This window comes from Coloeus monedula (genome assembly GCF_965178545.1).
Source record: "Coloeus monedula genome assembly, chromosome: 10".
NCBI classification, from domain to species: domain Eukaryota; kingdom Metazoa; phylum Chordata; class Aves; order Passeriformes; family Corvidae; genus Coloeus; species Coloeus monedula.
The window spans coordinates 23,244,635-23,261,825 of NC_138790.1; the positions used below are offsets into that span (position 1 = coordinate 23,244,635).

The 17,191-nt window shown below is 42.3% G+C and overlaps 1 protein-coding gene across 3 annotated transcripts in view; it reads right to left on the reverse strand.

Annotated features, from left to right (window-relative positions):
• Window positions 1–7,712: 7,712 nt before the first annotated feature.
• SERPINI1 (serpin family I member 1) overlaps window positions 7,713–17,191 on the reverse strand; it is a 44,216-nt gene continuing 34,737 nt past the window's right edge. For all 3 annotated transcript variants that reach the window (XM_082287994.1, XM_082287993.1, XM_082287995.1), the window contains exons 6-9: window positions 15,540–15,637; window positions 10,568–10,654; window positions 9,265–9,354; window positions 7,713–8,008 (exon numbers count right to left, since the gene is read on the reverse strand). In XM_082287994.1, coding sequence (XP_082144120.1) covers window positions 7,932–8,008; window positions 9,265–9,354; window positions 10,568–10,654; window positions 15,540–15,637 — 352 coding nt within the window. In that variant the 3' untranslated portion in view covers window positions 7,713–7,931. The remainder of the gene's footprint in view (window positions 8,009–9,264; window positions 9,355–10,567; window positions 10,655–15,539; window positions 15,638–17,191) is intronic.

The window sequence follows — 17,191 nt, forward strand, 5'->3', positions numbered from 1 at the left end:
CCACGGGAAGGAAAGGCGGGCAGGAAAACCCCTGGATTGTAGCAAATTCCAGTCAGGGATTGCAGGGGCTGGGGGAGGACAGAAGGGGAACCATCCTCACAGCAGAGGCTGAGCCACCCCCACCCAGATGTGAGCAGCTGGGAAAAGAGCATTCCCCTTCGCCCCATTGAAGCAAAATTTTAACCTGCAAGGTGCTGGTTAAATTCTGAGATTGAGAACTGGAATAAATGTTGATTTTATCTGCTCTGCCAGCTGTGTTGGGTAGGAATGAGTCTTAACTGCTGTGTCTGTGCAGGTTTAGATAGTGTTACAGCAGCTGAAGTCACCATTGCCATGACACACAAAAGCACAAGGCTGTCACAGATACCCCTTGGTTTATCAGATGGTGTCTTCAGATGTCTGTGCTGAATGTGAACACACTTGCAAAATTAATACTCCCCAAGCTCTAGTAAAAAAAAAAGCTTTGTACAGAAACCCTAAAAAATAAGCCAGGCTTTGCAGCACTGAGGGAGATAGAAATGTAAAACAACCTTTCCACTTGAAAACCTTTCTCTATGGAGTCATCAGGATGCATTTCCTGGGAAAACAGCAAAGACTTTGATCTGCCTTGCTCCTGAATGCTGATCAGATTATCATGCTTACCATGAAGGGTGGAAAACAGGCTGCCAGCTGGTTAATGGCCCTTCTGAAAAACAGCCTTCTATGTTGCTTTTTGGAAGTCACTTGTCATGGAACGATCAAAACATAATCTCTGTACTCTTGTCATCCATAGGAGGAAGCGTATTTTAAGCAAGTGTTATCAAGGCTAAGAGAGCCTGAATTAACTTCTTCAAGATACTTAGTGCGCTGCCAATACATCTACTAGAAAGTTGTTCTATCCAGAAAATACAAAGTAATAGCAAAGCAGCCCATCAGGAGAGCTCTGCCAGCTCCTCCCGTGGGGGTCGTGGCTCCTCTTCAGGGCCCTCGGTGGCCAGTGGCTGGGGAGCTTTGCCACTGCCCACGGTGTTAAACACTGATAGCCCTTTATTTCCCCAGGGCCTCCATCTGTCTGCTCCTGTTAACTTTGTGGATTCCCTGTGCAATGGTTGCAGGGAGAGGAATATGCTGCCATCAGTTTCAAGAGGCCAGAATTCATCATTTAACTTGGGGCGCTGAAAGAGAGGAACTCAGTCAAGGCACTGACTGAGAAAGGGAGGGGGAAAACAACCCTTTTATTCCCTTACAGGCATCCTGCACCAAGGAAAAGCCCTCCAGCCTCTAAACAAAGAGGCATAAAGTGGCTTCATTATTTTGTACTGCATTATCCCATGGTTTCATGCAGTAATAGCTTAGGTTTTGCTTACTTTTAATAGCAAAATAATAGCAGGATTTGTGGTTCCCATAATACATCCACATTTAATGAGTGCATGTGTACACAGACACAATGCAATTTTCTAAATTCTACATCTTGCATGCTCACAGTCTTCACCTTTTTTTTCGGTAGAAATACTGTGATTAGAAGCCCATTTCATATTTTTAGGTAAGTGGCCTAAAGCAATTTCTGCAAATTGGACAAAAGTTGAGTTTTTCTAATCACAAAAAATCCCAGGTACGTCAGTTCCCACCCAGTTCTTTGAACTCAGGCTTCAGGGCAATCTTTTTATGATGGACCACAAAGGGATTTGGAACAGGCTGCAGGTGACAATGTAGCTTTTCCTGATGATGCTCTTTGCTCTGAGTGCTTTGGACACTACAAGATTGTCTGCTTGATTTAAGCACTTAAGGTTATGGAACTAGACATTGCCTAACTTCTGTTTGGAGCTAACTGCATTTCTCCCTCAGGATGATGTGCCTGGATGTGCTCATCAGAGCTGGTGACATGCCTACCTTCTGTAAGGCTGGCACAAGGCTGTTCTACTCATGGTTCCAAACTCTCTGTCCCACATGTGTTAAGATTCAAAAGCTCAGTAATTAAGACATCACCAGCTCATAACAATTTTATCAATAGGTGTATACACATTAAATGTGGAATGACACTGGAAAATAAATGAATTAAAATCACTTCTATCAGCCTGTTTCACCTTGCTCCCCAAGACACTGCAGCAGTAAGACTGGCTCTGAAGTACTGGGATGATTCACAAATGATTTCTGATCAAAAAATCTGAAGTGAACTTATAAACTGGAGCACACTGTCTCTGATTTTCTTTTTGTATAGACCAAGGAGAAAATTCTGTGAAGGAAAAATTAGGGGGGACAGATGTAAACCGGGCAGCAGCAGCAGAACTGGCCTCTTCTACCTCTCTGGATTTTGCTGAGGGCTTTAATAGAATCACAGAATCACAGAATGGTTTGGGTTGGAAGAGACCTTGAAGCTTAACTCGTTCCAAGTGCCCTGCCAAAAGCAGCTCAGCTGATGAAGACATATCCTGGGTTTGGAGTTGGCAGGAGAGCTTTACACGGTCCTGCTCCTGGAAAATGACAGACTGTCACTACACTCTGGTGATTCCAAGCTGCAGCCTGACCCAAGGAGAACATTTCCCAGCAGAACCAAAGAATTTTGAGACCAGTATTTGTCTTGTAATAAACTTCAGAAATGTTATTACTCCTGTGTCAAGCTATGCTGACTTTTTGGCTGTTGCCTTTAGAAACATGCACTTACAAATACACTGACAGTGACAAAAGCCTCAAATAAACAGGCTTTTTGTGTTACCCTGTTGGTGACCAGTGAGATTTAGCATTGCCCAGAGCATGATCCTTACAGGTCTCAGGGCAAGAGGGACTTCCTGATATCTTTTATTTCTTATGATGTTTTAACATATTTCATTCACTCTGCTTAGGCCCCGCAAGGATTCCAGGTTGGGCTTAAAGCATGACTTTTACCAAATACCTGTAAATAAAGAACTATGACTGGGTTCAAACTCTTTTGGTAGCATTAAAATACTTGAAGGAATGGTTGAAGCTCATCTTTTTCCACAGGCAATTCCAATCCCTTAATGAGAACATTACAGTCATGATTTAGACACAATCCAGATTTCCTCTGTATCTTTTTCGTTCCTTACTTAAAAGCACTTCTACACAAACACAGAATTGTTTTTCTGTAGGAATTTTCCCTCAGTTTGTCCAAAAAGATCACTCTTCCACAGGGAGGATGTGTGTTTATGAGAGACAGTAAAACAACTTGTTATCAGAAAAGCCTGGGTCATATCTCAGACATCATTCCTATTGTGATTCAGTGTGGCTGAAAAGATAAAAACCCAGGGAATGGGCTCAATTCCTGAGCCACGGGAACAATTCCAATTCTTTCCTCAGCTCCCAGTAGACCTAGAATTTTACAATCAATATCTGTATCTGGGCTTGCACATTTATCTTTTCCACCTTTCTTCATTCCCTGCCTGCCAGAGTGACCGAATGAGCCTGATCTCCTTCACCAGCCTCCCAGCCCTGACTATTGCACTGTGCTATTGTCTATAAACTGCAATTTCAGGGGCATTTTAATCCCTTACTTCTGCCTGTCTTTTCATTCAGTTTGCCTAATGCCTTGAGCAACTGGCCCATGACTTGGGCTTCTAATTAGTGCTGTAAAATGCAAAAATCTTCCTGTGGATGCTGTTGGGAGGCAGTGCTGTATAAAGAGAATGTCATCTGAGAAGCCCTTGTGGAGGGGGGTGACAGCTACAGTGTTAATGAGTTTCAAAGTACCAACGATGTGCATTGAGGATGGTTTCTCACGTGGAACTTTGTTTCACAGCCCTAAGCCAGCTCAGCTGGAAGCCCCAAGAAGCTGCTGAAGCAGTTTCCAGAGCTCCCAGTGAGCAGCTGGAGCCTTCCTTCTGTCTGGACCCCTGAAACTGCAGCAGCTTGATCCAAACCCCTTGGGAACTCCAGACAGTTTTCCAAGCTAAATTAACCCACAGTTCCTCCCCAGCTGTGCCAGGAGATGCAGAGCAGCCCACGAGGGAAGTCAACTCACTTTTAGCTGGTATTATCTGAGTTACTAAGGCTTTCCTCCCACCCTAAGGTTTGGGGGTGGCTCATCCAACTCTTTCTAATCCATGTGTTCCTATTTCCCACTGCAGGGACAAAAGCAAGGATTGCCCAATAAAAGGGACAGAAACAACTCACGAATGAGCTTGTAAAACCACTTTTGGAGTAGGCCTTGTGGTCATTTTAAGAAAATCCTTGTAGGAAAAATAGTGCCTCCTTCCCAGGCAGGGAGAACCCCTGACAGCGGTGGCACCTCACTGTGCCAGGGGAGAACACTCTGGGAATCTGCTCATGCAGAAATTCCAGTGACTTCGTAAGGCAGAGAGGGAGGGGGGAAATCTAAAAGGCAATCGAAAGAGAACAGCAAAATAGGGGCAGCACACCAGCAACTCAACCCCAGTTATTTCTCTCTTGTAGAAAAGAAATTGTGTGTCCTGCTGCAGCAGTGGCTCTCTGAAATAAGCCCGGTACAGCTCCGGGGCTTTCCACGGAGACAGGTTAAAGAAAACCAACCCATTTCTGTTATTTCACCCGGCACCAAGCACACGAGGCATCATGCAGGACAAAGATTCCCCTGGGAGCAATGAACTTCCTCCAGCAATCCCTTAGCAAGAATCAGAGTGACGTTTGCAACACACAGCAGGTGTCTGGGGGTTTGTTCCCCCCATCTGTGACTACGAATCCCAGCAACCCGGGGCTAACTATGCTCCCAACTCAGCCTCTCTCATTAACTGCGCTCAGCTCTACCTGTACTTGAGCCCTGTTCAGGATATTCAGCTTTGCAACACTCCCACAGGATTCCTGTCAAAAGGAAAGCCCTTCTCAGCTCCTTAGGATAGAGTGACATCTTGTGGTTTCTTCTTTTGTCCAGCAGTGACAAATAAAAATTAGCCAAAAGAGCCTTGACTAAGTTTGGGTTTGTTTGTCTCTGGTGTAACACCAAGATCTTACTTCTTTGAGGAATCTCATGTCCTTGATTCCCAGACACTGATACAAAAGTTTACTCTGCCACTATCAAGGCTTCTGGAAGGAGAGTGAAAATTCGTGTTTGAACCAGCAACAAACCCATTCTAATTGATACGTGACGAATTTTGGTTGAATACAGACTCTACAAAACCTCTCAGGTGCTCAAGGTCACGTCCAAGTGGGATCCTGGCAGTCAAATAAATCAATCTTCAGCAGCAGCACCACGACTGAAGGGATTCTTAGGGAAAACCTTTCCAACTGCAGCTCTGGAAAGCGTTCCCACCTGGACTCCACGACGTGTGCAAGGAAGAGAAGATGATCCCATCAGGCAACTGCAGCTCAGGCTTCAACTCCAGCTGCATTCCAGCAGGACCTCAGCAGTGTCACACCATGGGTCACTTAATCAGCACAATTAGAGAAGTTTCAGTGTTTTATTTTCTGATAGAGCCTCCAACACAAAACAGCTTGAAATTTAAGACTACACACCTAAGCTCATAAATGAGCTACAACTGACAAATTCCCCTTACCAAAAAGAAAAAAAAGATGCCTAAAAAAAGACAAAATTTTGCTAGTTTTGTAGTGAAAAACAGTAGCATCTTTGAAAGGAACATTATACAAAATGTGGAGTAAAAACCATAATGGAACAGTATTCATATACCTATTAACTGGCAACAATACTTAAGATATTACTACTGAAAACTATGGAAATAAATCAATTCATGTTGCTGTACACCAGGGCATTCTCAATTTTCAAGAAACAGAAAAAGGCTATTTTGCATTTGTGAGGCCTGGGAGAGCAGCAAGTGAAATCACAAGTGTTTGCATTTCTGTTCCTGCTGGTTCTCCTATGTGCCCACTCAGGCAATTCTGGGAATTTGGAATTTGAGATTTTGCATAATTCCATTGTACCTTTGCTCAACCCAGCTGTTGGGGAATTCTGTGCACTTGCCTGATATCCTCTATTAACACTTCTGCCTGCCAGCTGTCCTTCCAAAATTCAAAGCTTTAGCTCAAATCTGTCTCTTCACCCCTTCCCTTAGTAAGGAGCATCTACACTGCAAGAAACTGATGCAAAAGAAAAGACAAAATTGATCAGGAAGAACGTTTGATGGACCGAAAATAAGCACAGCTGAGGGTTTCTCATGTCTTTCCCAGTTAAGAGTGAACACCACAAAAATCAGCCTGAAAAGAAAATGTTAAAAATGTTTAAAAGCCTAAAAATCAGGCTCCCCTAAGATTAAACCCACAGGAGATCCTCAGCATGTGGTCACTTTTACAGTGATGAGGGGATGTCTATAGATTTTATTTATCTTAATGTGAAGAACCAGCCCTTGTGTAACCCACATCAAAGCTCATTTTACCTGCAGTGAGGCACTTCTTGTCTTGGTAAAATTAGCCCCTGTTCCTTTTGAGCAGTGCTCCCTTTTTCCCTCCCAAGCATAACATTTTTAGCTACATAGAGCTGAAATTACCATTTTCATCTAAATTTGAATACAAAAGCTGTGTTACCAAGTCCAGCCTATAATATAGAAAGGTAATAAGCACCAGAACCACACTTAGGGACCCCATTTGTGAAATAATTCAAGGAGGCAGGGCTAGAAATGTTCAAAAGCCCTTTCTCCAAGGGAGCATTCCCAGCCTCCACAGAGAGCATCCCTCACGTCCCAGTTTGACCTGCAGGAGTTGCACCAGCAGTAGAAAAAGAGTGAACAATGTGTCAGATTTTGGAAGTTCTCCCTACGTGAATAACTTTGGGAGCAGCATCTCTGCTGTTCTGAAGTGAGTGAGTGCCAGGGAAGCCTGTAACTGTACTTCAGCCAAAATGCATCTGTTCCCATAGAATTCCACAGATAAAACTCCTATTGACTGAGAAAAACCCATTAATTATCCAAAGGTTTGTATTTATGATCTGCTTCAAAGGAGCTTCTCCCTCCTTTTCTCCTATCCTCTCACCTTTTAATAACCTTTGTTCTTTTTGTATTTTGCACAATGGAGGAGGAAATAATTATATGTCTCTCTGCTGACAACAGGTGCTGCTCCTCCTCTTCCAAATGGAAGCAGCAAGTAATTCCCCTGCTAATATTTACTTGTGCTCCATGCCATTTCTCCTCTCTGTAAGTCTGTTCTCAAGAAGTTAGGAAATGGAAAGGATTATGTTGTTCCTTTAGACATTTATTTATGAATAGAACATTTTTAGACACTTAAAATTAAGCTGGGGTAGGTTTTTTTGAGAAAGAACATTCTAGAGCCCTGAAATGAGATACTGAAGAGTAGAATTGCTGTGGGGGAGAAAAAATATGTCCACACAAATGCCATTACTACTGAACTCTTTTACTTCAGTCACACACAGAGCTTTCTACACTGACAGGTCTCAAATATTCATGCGATCAGATTTTATTGGCATCAACACTTAGGGGAGGTCAGTGGCAGAGTCACATGCAGGAGCATCCAGAAAAGCAGCACTTGAGAATCACGTGGGAGAGTTCACACAAAGTCTACCACACTCAGAGAATCAAATCCACTCGGTTTGTTCCATTTTCTCTGACCAAGCAGTGCATCACAGGCCGTGTCCTGCTCTGCCAGGGACAGGATGAGATCACAGTGTCCACATGTGCTTCCTCAGCTCTAGAAATGCCCACCAAGCTTTGCCATTTGCATTATTCAGAGCTGCACACATTCTGCTCCTGTCTCATTGATCAAGTCAGTCTTTGGACTGTAAAAAAATTACAAATAATGGATTTGCAGTTTTCTGCTTTACAACTCACTAGAACAAGAAACAGTTGTTGACATGTACACAACTTTATTTTAAGGACACAGCAATCACAATGACAGAAACAGAACCATTACTTTAATACTGTAAGCTTTCCTCTGGGAACTGACTTGCACACAGTTAGATCCGAAAGCATTTTGAAACAGTATCTTGGGGGAAAACACAGCAAACCTTAAATATATTAACTTCAAACTTTATGTGCTTATCTCCTTTTGGTAGCTGGTGGCAGTTAAAGCTTCTCAAAGTCATGGCCACTTGAATTCATTGCCTCAGGGTGCATTACCCTTCCCATGAATAACACGGTACCTGTGGAGAAAGTAGGAAAGGAGGAAGGCAGGGAAAGATGTCAGAACCAGGAGGAGAAGCTGAGGTTCTAAAATGATGAATACCAGCAATAACCTCTAGAGCAGTGCTGTATGATTTTTATAGGATCAAACATCCTGGAGCTTGGTACCAGGACATGGCTTAAGAGCCCTGTTGGAAGACAGCAACCAAACCTGAGCCCTTGGGCTTGTCTGGAGAAGAAGGACAACCAACAGGATTTTTTCAAAAGGTTTCCAGCCTCAGATTTCCAGATTAGTAACAAGCTGTGAGGTTTTAACTACAGTTGTTGGCAACTCCTCTTTCTACATGCAACAAGGCCTGTGCAATGTTAGGAAGTGCCCCAAAGTGACCAAGTTCTACTCTGTCCTGATTTGAACTTTTCTTTTCGGGGAGATTTTTGGATACTGAGTAGCAATAAAGGAGACATACCCTCCCCCAGACATATTTTCTGCCCAGTGTGTCTACAACAGTAAGAATACTCAATTTATCATGGTTAAAAAACCCCTAAGACTTGGTATCCTGCCTTGCTGGCCTAGTTCCAGCTGGGATGAAGTTTACTCTCTTCTCAGTAGCTTGTTCAGTGCTCTGCTTTGAGTGAAGTCCCACAAGTGACTCTACCTAACCAGATTAAGCATCACTGCCACTAAATGTTTTAGGAAACACTGATCCTGTGGTGGGATCACAAACACAGACCCATAAAAAGCTCTGTGGGTGCACAGCAATGCTTTATCACCCAGTCACATCCACATCATTACAGCAAATTACAAATATGAGACTAAGGAATTACTTAATCCTTGCCCCTTTTGCTGGTGAGTGCTGCTCTCATCCCTCACCTGCCACCGAGCACTTGGAGAGCACAACAGAGTTATTCACAACTGTAATGGCCCTCCATTATGCAAATCATTTGCTACTGGGAACATATTTCACTGGTCTGACTGCAGCCAAGCTCTCAGGGAATGCAATGATTATGGATGCTCAGGGCAGTAACACTGTTCTCACAACAAAAATGGGGAATTTTTCTTTTCTGTGAATGTTTTTCAGGGTTACGTCAGATTTTGGTGTTTTATTTGGAGAAAGATTCAGGGACATAGAAAAGGTGAGTCTTTCCAACACTGGGTACTTTAAAACAAACTAAGGAAAATTTATAATACAAGCCCAGTCCATTGGTCAAAACCTGCAATTTTCCTTTGACCACTTGTGTGGTGTGAAACACTCAGAGAAGTCTGCAATATTCTCACCTGTTCTTCTGTTTCTGACCAAAAAGAAGAAGGGATGGTCCACTATAACTTGGGGATAGAGCACTGCCATTCTGCTGATGGCAATCATTCCTAGAGGAAAGAGAACACAGGCAACTCATTAAACAGCTCTGCCCATTCTCCTGCTCTCAGCAGAGACATTTGTGTGGCCACTGAAGTCCCACACTCAACCCCAAAAAATAGCAGGAAAATATTAATTGAAAAGGAAAGAGACCTGCAGAGTAATTACCTATTCTGGCTTTAAGAATTATTAACAATGCAGAGTGCTGCAATATGCCAGGCTGAGGGAGCAGCATATAAATTTTAAGGTCCAGAACCTTCAGAGGAGTTCTGACTCCTGCTCACTCACACAGGGAGGGTGCACTGCATTAACCAGCACTGCTGGCCTGTTTTACACAGCTCCCAGCCTGCAGTGGAGAGGGAAAGGGAACCCTTAATAACTGTGGAATATGCAAAAATGAAATGGGCTGATCCCGCAGCTTTTGGCTGGAGTTTTTAAATAATGCAGAGGCTGAAGGTAAAATTAACTGTGAGTCAGGCAGAATTTGCCCCTTTGTTATTTTTATTTGGAGATGCATGGATTTCTCCAGGATATTATTACTAATTCCCAGTGTTTCATTTACTTCTGAATTTTCACTCCACTGTTCACGAAGACTGGAGCATGCCAGTAATCTCTGCCCATGTTAATGGAACAATTCAATCCAGACCTGGCAAGTAATTCCTCCTTTCCTCAAAGACTGGCAGAGGCAATTGGAAATCACCTAATGACATATATTGGCAACAAATGTAACTTATTTTCATGTGACAATCATGTAAACCAAGCACCTGCCCCCAGCAGTAACAGGGGACAGCTCTGGTTGTAAATTCAACACTTCCCATCTTGTGTCTCCAAATATGAGCTTATTAAAATGCAGCTGCAACAACCCTCATCTCTTCCTAACTCTCCTGGATCAAATGCCTCTGACCATCTCAATTAGCATTTGAAAAATGATGAATGTTCAAGTTCCATAAAGGAAACATAAATTGCAGTCTGTACTCTCCTGACAGAAAGAAAATAAAGAACAGGTTTTTCAGAGGATGCTCAAAATTCTTTGTAAAACATGTTACAAAAATGCCAACACTTCTCATTTTCAGAATTCTCTTCTGCAAGCAGCACACTTGCTATGCTCTGTCTCCATGCTACTTGCTATTTAGCTTTCCTGGCTGTACAGCAAATCAGTTGTAAAAAATTAATTAGCACAGAATAACCAGACATTTGATTTAATTCTGCTTTTCAGTCAGGTACCTGAGGCAGCAGCAGCTTCTGATCCTTCCTCATTAACTTCTAGAAATGCCTTGTGAAATGCCTTTGCAAGGTAAAGCTCCTTGTTATCTGCAGAGGGAAAGGGAACATATTTCAAGTGGCTCAACAATAAGATGGAAGCATTTAAAAAACCCACCCCAAACACTGCCAAACCCAACACTATTATACAGCAGGTAGGGAAGGAGAAGAGCTTTCTTGCATTAAAACACCTTCTGCCAATACCTTTTAACAGCCCCATTTGCCTCACTCCAATTTGTAGTGCTCTCCTGCACCATGGCTATTAAAATAGCTCAGGACTGCCCAGAGCACCAGTATAGCAGAGAGGATAAAAGAGAGGGACACAAGATTTTTAAATACAATTAGTGGGGAAAAAAGATTATGACATTATAGGCAAATACTTAGACATAAAAAAAAAATTTCATTTCTGCACTAGGTACAACACAGACTTCCTCCAGGAACATGAGGTCTTTTCTTTCTTCTTCTATTGTATTTACAAGAAGCTGAAGATAAATATTTATTGCAAAAACCACCACAGAGTTATTTTTTTTCAATCTTGTTTGTTTTCCATCCTTCTTTGTCAGTATTTTAATTTCAGTCCGAGCCTGCTCCTGCTGAAGTCAGTGCATGTTTCACTGCTTTTTGTCAGATGCTGAAGGATCAGCTCTACTGGAATACTCAGTAGTTGTAATGCCAAAGAAAGCAAAGCCACGAGGAGCAGCAGTTGAAAAAGTCTTTCCCCAGCAGATCTCATTTGCTGCTCTGTACACTCAGCACTGAATTAAACCTCCCAGTTCAGCTGCTCCACTTCAATCACACCAGCAAAAGCCCCAAATCATCCCCTCTGGGGCTGTGTGTAATAAAACATAGATGAGGCTGTTAAAACTTGTACCAGTTCTAGACTTCAGTCCCCAGCCTTCAGTAAAGCTGGCATCAAGTTTCCACCCTGTTCCTTTAACACTTGGGACATGTAGCACCTACTTGTCTTTAACATTAAGCAAAAATCTTAAAGCCAAATACATTTTTATGTTCAATGACAAGGAAATGCCCACTTAGCCTAATCACGTATTTCAATAAATTCTTTATTACTCCAGCACTGAAGCCCAATCCTGTGCCCTGTAACATTCACAGAAATATTCCACATTTTTGCTCCCAATGCTTTATTTTGTACAGTTTGGTGGTGCTTATGGAACCCCATGGTATGTTTCTGATAAGAAATAGCACCTCAGAAGTTTGGTCTCCACCTGATGAGACGAGAGCCCCTAATTCTGACAGCACAAACACTGCTAACATTTGCCATCAGCTGTAGAAGTTTGTCTACTTGTGAATGCTTTCAGGATCTGAGTAATAAAACCAACTTTTAAAGTTGACAGGAACACAAGAAGTGCCACTGCAGACGAGACCAGTACACCCAGTCAGTCCAGCCCACTGCACCAGCTTGGAATTGTTGCTTCAGAAGAAGATTCAAAAAGCCCTACAGATGAAAACTGCAGCACAACTGACAAGAGAAAAACATCCTCTCACCCAGCACATGCCTTTTACCCTAACCCAAGTCTCTATACACAGAGTGCCTTTATTCAACATAGCATGAGAGTCCTGATTGCTCTGGAGCAATTTCATTTTTCTCAGTCCTGCCAATCTCAAAGAACACACAGCAAAGATCCCTGTGGTTAAGTTTTACATGAGAGAAGCACATTCTATTTGTTTTCCATTTGTTGCCTTTCACTTCATTGGATATCTTTGTCCTTGGATGATGAAAAGAGCAATTCCACATCCCAAATTACCTTCTCTAGATTCTTCTCTTTATACTGCTACTATCACATCCTTCTCATTCATCTCTCCCTGCAGTGAATGAATCTATTTTCAAATGAAAGCATAATGTTGTCCCTGAGAGTCCAGGCAGCCTTTTCCTTGATCCAGGGTTTGACTCTCACATCCCTGGCTGCAATGCTCCCATACCACACCCATCTCCTCAGGACAATCCAATTCCCTTGTGGCTTTCACAGGGGACAAGGTGGGGCTCACCTGAGCTTCTCCCATCACATTATTTCTCTCTAGGAGCTTCTCTGAATGTGGATTTCCCTAAGAACCATCCTGATTAACATCTCAGGGAAGTTCCCTGGGGATTTGGTGCCAAAGTTCCAGCTTTGTGCAGGAGCCAGGGCTGACCCATGGGGGAGGGAGCTGGAGCTGCCCCCTAATGAACACGACTCCGCTGGCATCACACTCCATTTGTCACTACTCTCCATATGTCTGCAAACTCCCACTCAGCTGCCAACTGGCTGCTCTGCAAGTCTCATTTTTAAAAAAAAAAATATCATGTGGGTTTATTGGCTCTTCTTGCTTAGGCTGTCCCAGAAAAATTACATGGACGTCAGTCAAAACTTCCAAGAGCTATTTACTGAACTGATGCTCTTCTAACTACTCTGTATTGTGAAGGTAAGTCACTGAGATCACCTCATTGCTCACTGTCACGCAGGTCACCTTGCTGCTTTTAAGACTCTATAAACCAGCCAGAAATATTATAATCATCTGAAGGAGAAAGGGGACTTTTAGTATTGAAATTAGTTCAGTGCTAAGTCTTGAGTGGTGGTAAAACACTCAAGCAGCAAATTTATGTGCTGTGTAAGTGATAAAATCCCAAGTAGCAGAAGTTGTTCCGAGATTATTTTGGACACCTGATGGAATCAGATGCAAGTGAATACTGTCAAAGTCCTTTCTGAAAGTGAGAGTCAGCTGACAGCCAAACAGGAATGTCCTCCTACTCACCTGTGGTAATTGTCAAAAAACTTAATTTCTGCAAGGGAGTAACATTTGAAAAGTGCACCTGGATTAACACTCTCTCTTTGGTTGCTCAGAATCCAGACATTCCAGAAGGTAAAGCTGGTCCTTCTGGTTCCATTTTTCAGATTGAAGGGAAAAAGCAAAAAATTCTGAATATTGAAAAATAATCCTGCAATTTGGTTTGCATCCACTAAAGCCACACAGAATTTTGCTGAGCTCACCAATCTGCCTGGATCTGATGACAGGATTAGGGCTGCTGTTGGAATTGCAGGCAACTTTCCCTGACAGCAATGCCAAAGCAACAGGACAGGAGGAGGAGAGGATTTTTAAATGCAACCAAATCTCTCAAAAATCTCTTCAGATTTAATTTTATTTATATTTACCTAAATTAAGTGTCCAGTTAAAGATTCTGTTGAAATATCTGCATTTAAGGCTTCATGAAATGCCAGATTTTCCAGGGGGCTGACCCTGACGTGCACATAGACTTCCAACTTTCACTTCCTTGCCACCTGATACCCAATCCAGGTGTCTGTAAAAGTCAGCTTTAAACAATTTCTCTTCATGACTTATTTTTCCTTCCTCCATCTGGATTTTACATTATGAAAAATTAGAAACAGGAAACATATTTTGTATTTTAATTACTTAAAACTTCATTTCCACAGCATCAACAGTGGGGTTCTCATTAAGGATCTTACTTCAAAACCATTTTTTAATTCTTAATTTACAAATAACCTTTCCATGCCCAGGTGGAACAGCCTCTTTTCAGTAAAAAGCAGAGAGGTTACAGAAAACTCATGAATTTTCTCCATACACTGCTCTATACTTAAATAACAAGTAAATCTTTAAATGGCAGAGGAGTTAATTCAGTCATGCAGAATGTGGTATTTTGATTTTGTACAGTACAGTTGTCAGAAATATAAAACTTTAAACAAATCAGTAGTCACAGGGATTAAGACACAAGCACGTGATTCTTCCTGCCTCTTGATAAATACGTGTCCCTGAAACATAAATGAATTTTACATGCAACTAAATAAAAGCCAGGTGCTGCCTTTGTGGTTTCCTGTGCATTTCCCATTCTCCTTTGTGCTTTTTCTCAAGTAAATAATCTCCTATAAATAGACCAGATTTTAGTGGGAAGCTGACTCTTCTCTGAGGTGGCAGAGAAATTGAGGGTGCTTTTCTTCACAAAAATGCTGTTTCTTTGAAAAAGGGTTTTTCATTTATTTCAACTCTTTTCATATTGGCTAAAGCTAGCTTTCCCCTAGTTTCACTGGAAAAGTGGAAGTGGAAAACCAGTGGAATAAGCTATGTGATACACTATAAAGAGTGTTTCAAACTTAGCAAAAATTAAAGGATCATCACAAACATTCCTCTGTAAATGTGGGAGGAAGGTTTGATTACCTTCTTTATTACCAGTGTTCTGACTAAGGCACTAAGTGCTTGTCCTGGGGACAGACAATGAAGAACAGGAATTTCCCACCAGCTAAGGACCTACCTGCATGGCTGGGGAGTCACACATGGACCTAAAATACCCCCAAAACTACACAGGTAGCAGTGTGCTACTTCAATACAGAGAAGCTGTGGCTGCCCCATCCCTGGAAGTGTCCAAGGCCAGGCTGGATGGTGCTTGGAGCAACCTGGGATAGTGGAAGTGTCCCTGCTCATGGTTAGGATGAGATGGTCTTTAAGGTCTCTTCTAATCCAAACTATTCTGTGACTCTGTGAACAGCTTTAGGAGGTATTAAAAGCATAAACATCTCATTTCCACCTCATTTTTTAAAGTTATTGGCTATTTCGACTTCTGAAAATTAAGTGTTGACAACATATTGCAACAGGCAGGGGGCATTTGTGACTAAACTGCCTTTATCTCCAACCTCTTCTTCCCTGTGCTGCTTCCAGGGAGCTGGGGAGAGGAACTAATTGTGCAACAGCTTAATGCTCCTAGTGCTGGGAACAAGCAGCACGGGAGACACAGGATGAGCCCTTGGGGTGTGACTCCCATCTGGCAGCCAGGCACTGCAGCCATGCACTGCTCCAATGTGCATCTGCCTCTTGCAGGGGATCACACTTTGTCTCCATTCCTAATGAGAGCCACTTCTGAAACACTCAGAGTGAACTTTCCCAGGTGAAAAATGTATTTCCTCATCTACCTGGAGAGACAAGAAGTTCTTACCAGACATGGCAGTGAGGTCAGCACTGCTGCTGAACAGCTCTGTAATTCCCAGACCTCTCCAGACATCCTTCAGATCAATTTCCTGTTCTACTGTGAACCTGGAGAATGGAAGAGAAAATTACAAAAAGCCAGATGTAAGCACTACTTACTGTTATTAGAAGATTAAATTTTCTAGGTAAAAACACCAAGATAAATAATGCAAAGTAGGAGCTCCAGTGCTAGTGACACCTTCCAAAAAAATGCTTATAAACAAATGAGTTTACTCACAGCTGGATTTTTGCTAATACAGAAGCAATCAAAAATATGCTAATGGTATGTGCAGCCCCTGCCCATAAAACTGCAGTGCAAAATTATGCAGCAGCTAATGGAAATGCTTACTTTTTACACAAGAGGTTTTCTCTAAAACCTGAATTTAATTGTACAGATACTAGAACAGAATATCAAATGAGGCAAACGACAGCAGAACTTCCCAGAGAGCTGCTGGCAAAGGAGGAGTAAGAAAGATACTCCATTTTTACTTTGATAGTATAAGCAAAGGCCAGCAGCTTTGAAGATGAAGCATTTCTGATTCAGCTTCTAATTAGTGTGGTGGCACAATTGTATTTGGGTTGTGATTGTGAGTAAAGGGCAGGGAAAACAAAGAGTTGTTAGTGTAAATGCACCAACAAGTATAACCTGGCAAAAGCCTTGTTCTAGGCTGGGTTAGTGTGTTGGAAGGACAAACTGAGATCTACCCTGTGGGCAAAATTTTGGGCAAAAGCTTGTTCTGTTTACAGACTGATTTTCAAACGTTGTAAAAGCTATGCCTGGTGTCAGTAAAACAAAAAAAGACCTTTATGTGTGGCCAGAAAGAGACTGGGCAGCTGGAGAAAACACAGAAATATGGCAGAAAAGTAGTAGTAATGGCAGCCCCAAGCAGAAAATACCAGATGTCTACAGACAAACACATGAGAGTGACTAGAAATGCTTGTTGGGGTGAGTTATGGGTGCTCTGGGGAATGACCAAATGAATTATTAGTGATTTACAATATGCTGACAGGGCTGGCTGTAACTGCCCAACACAAAACAGGGTCTGTAGGATGCTGTTGTGGTTTCTCCAGCCATTGAGTCAGACACAGACACACCTCAGTGCTTGGTGATGGGGCAAGTAAGTGCCAGAACCAAATAAAATGTGCTTCTGTGCAATCTCCTTTTTTAGGATTAAACTTCCCCAACTCCATGGAAGAACAACATGTTCTTTCCAGGTGAAAGTCCAGAGCTCTGGGCAGGGCACAGGTGATGAAGAGCTGAGATGTCCAACACCTTGGCATGCAGCAGCCTTGGCAGCTCGAAAAAGAGTCATCTGGACATCAAAAAGAATCATCTGGACATCAAAATAGAAGTGGATAAGAGTCAAGTGGATCTTCCTCACTTACACAAACCTGAAAAAAATCCAGTACAAAATCTACTTTCATAATGAACTTATAAATGCCACTAGAAGCCAAAAATCTGTGGTGGAATGGATATTATCCAGAATTATCATTATCCAGAGAAGAATTTTAGGACTGAAAATAGGATCTGGAGATAGATCAGGACTGATAAATCACTGGTGGCATCAGCAGTGTTCATGCACCCGGTCCAGAACAATTCCAGGGCGTGCATGGAATAAAAAC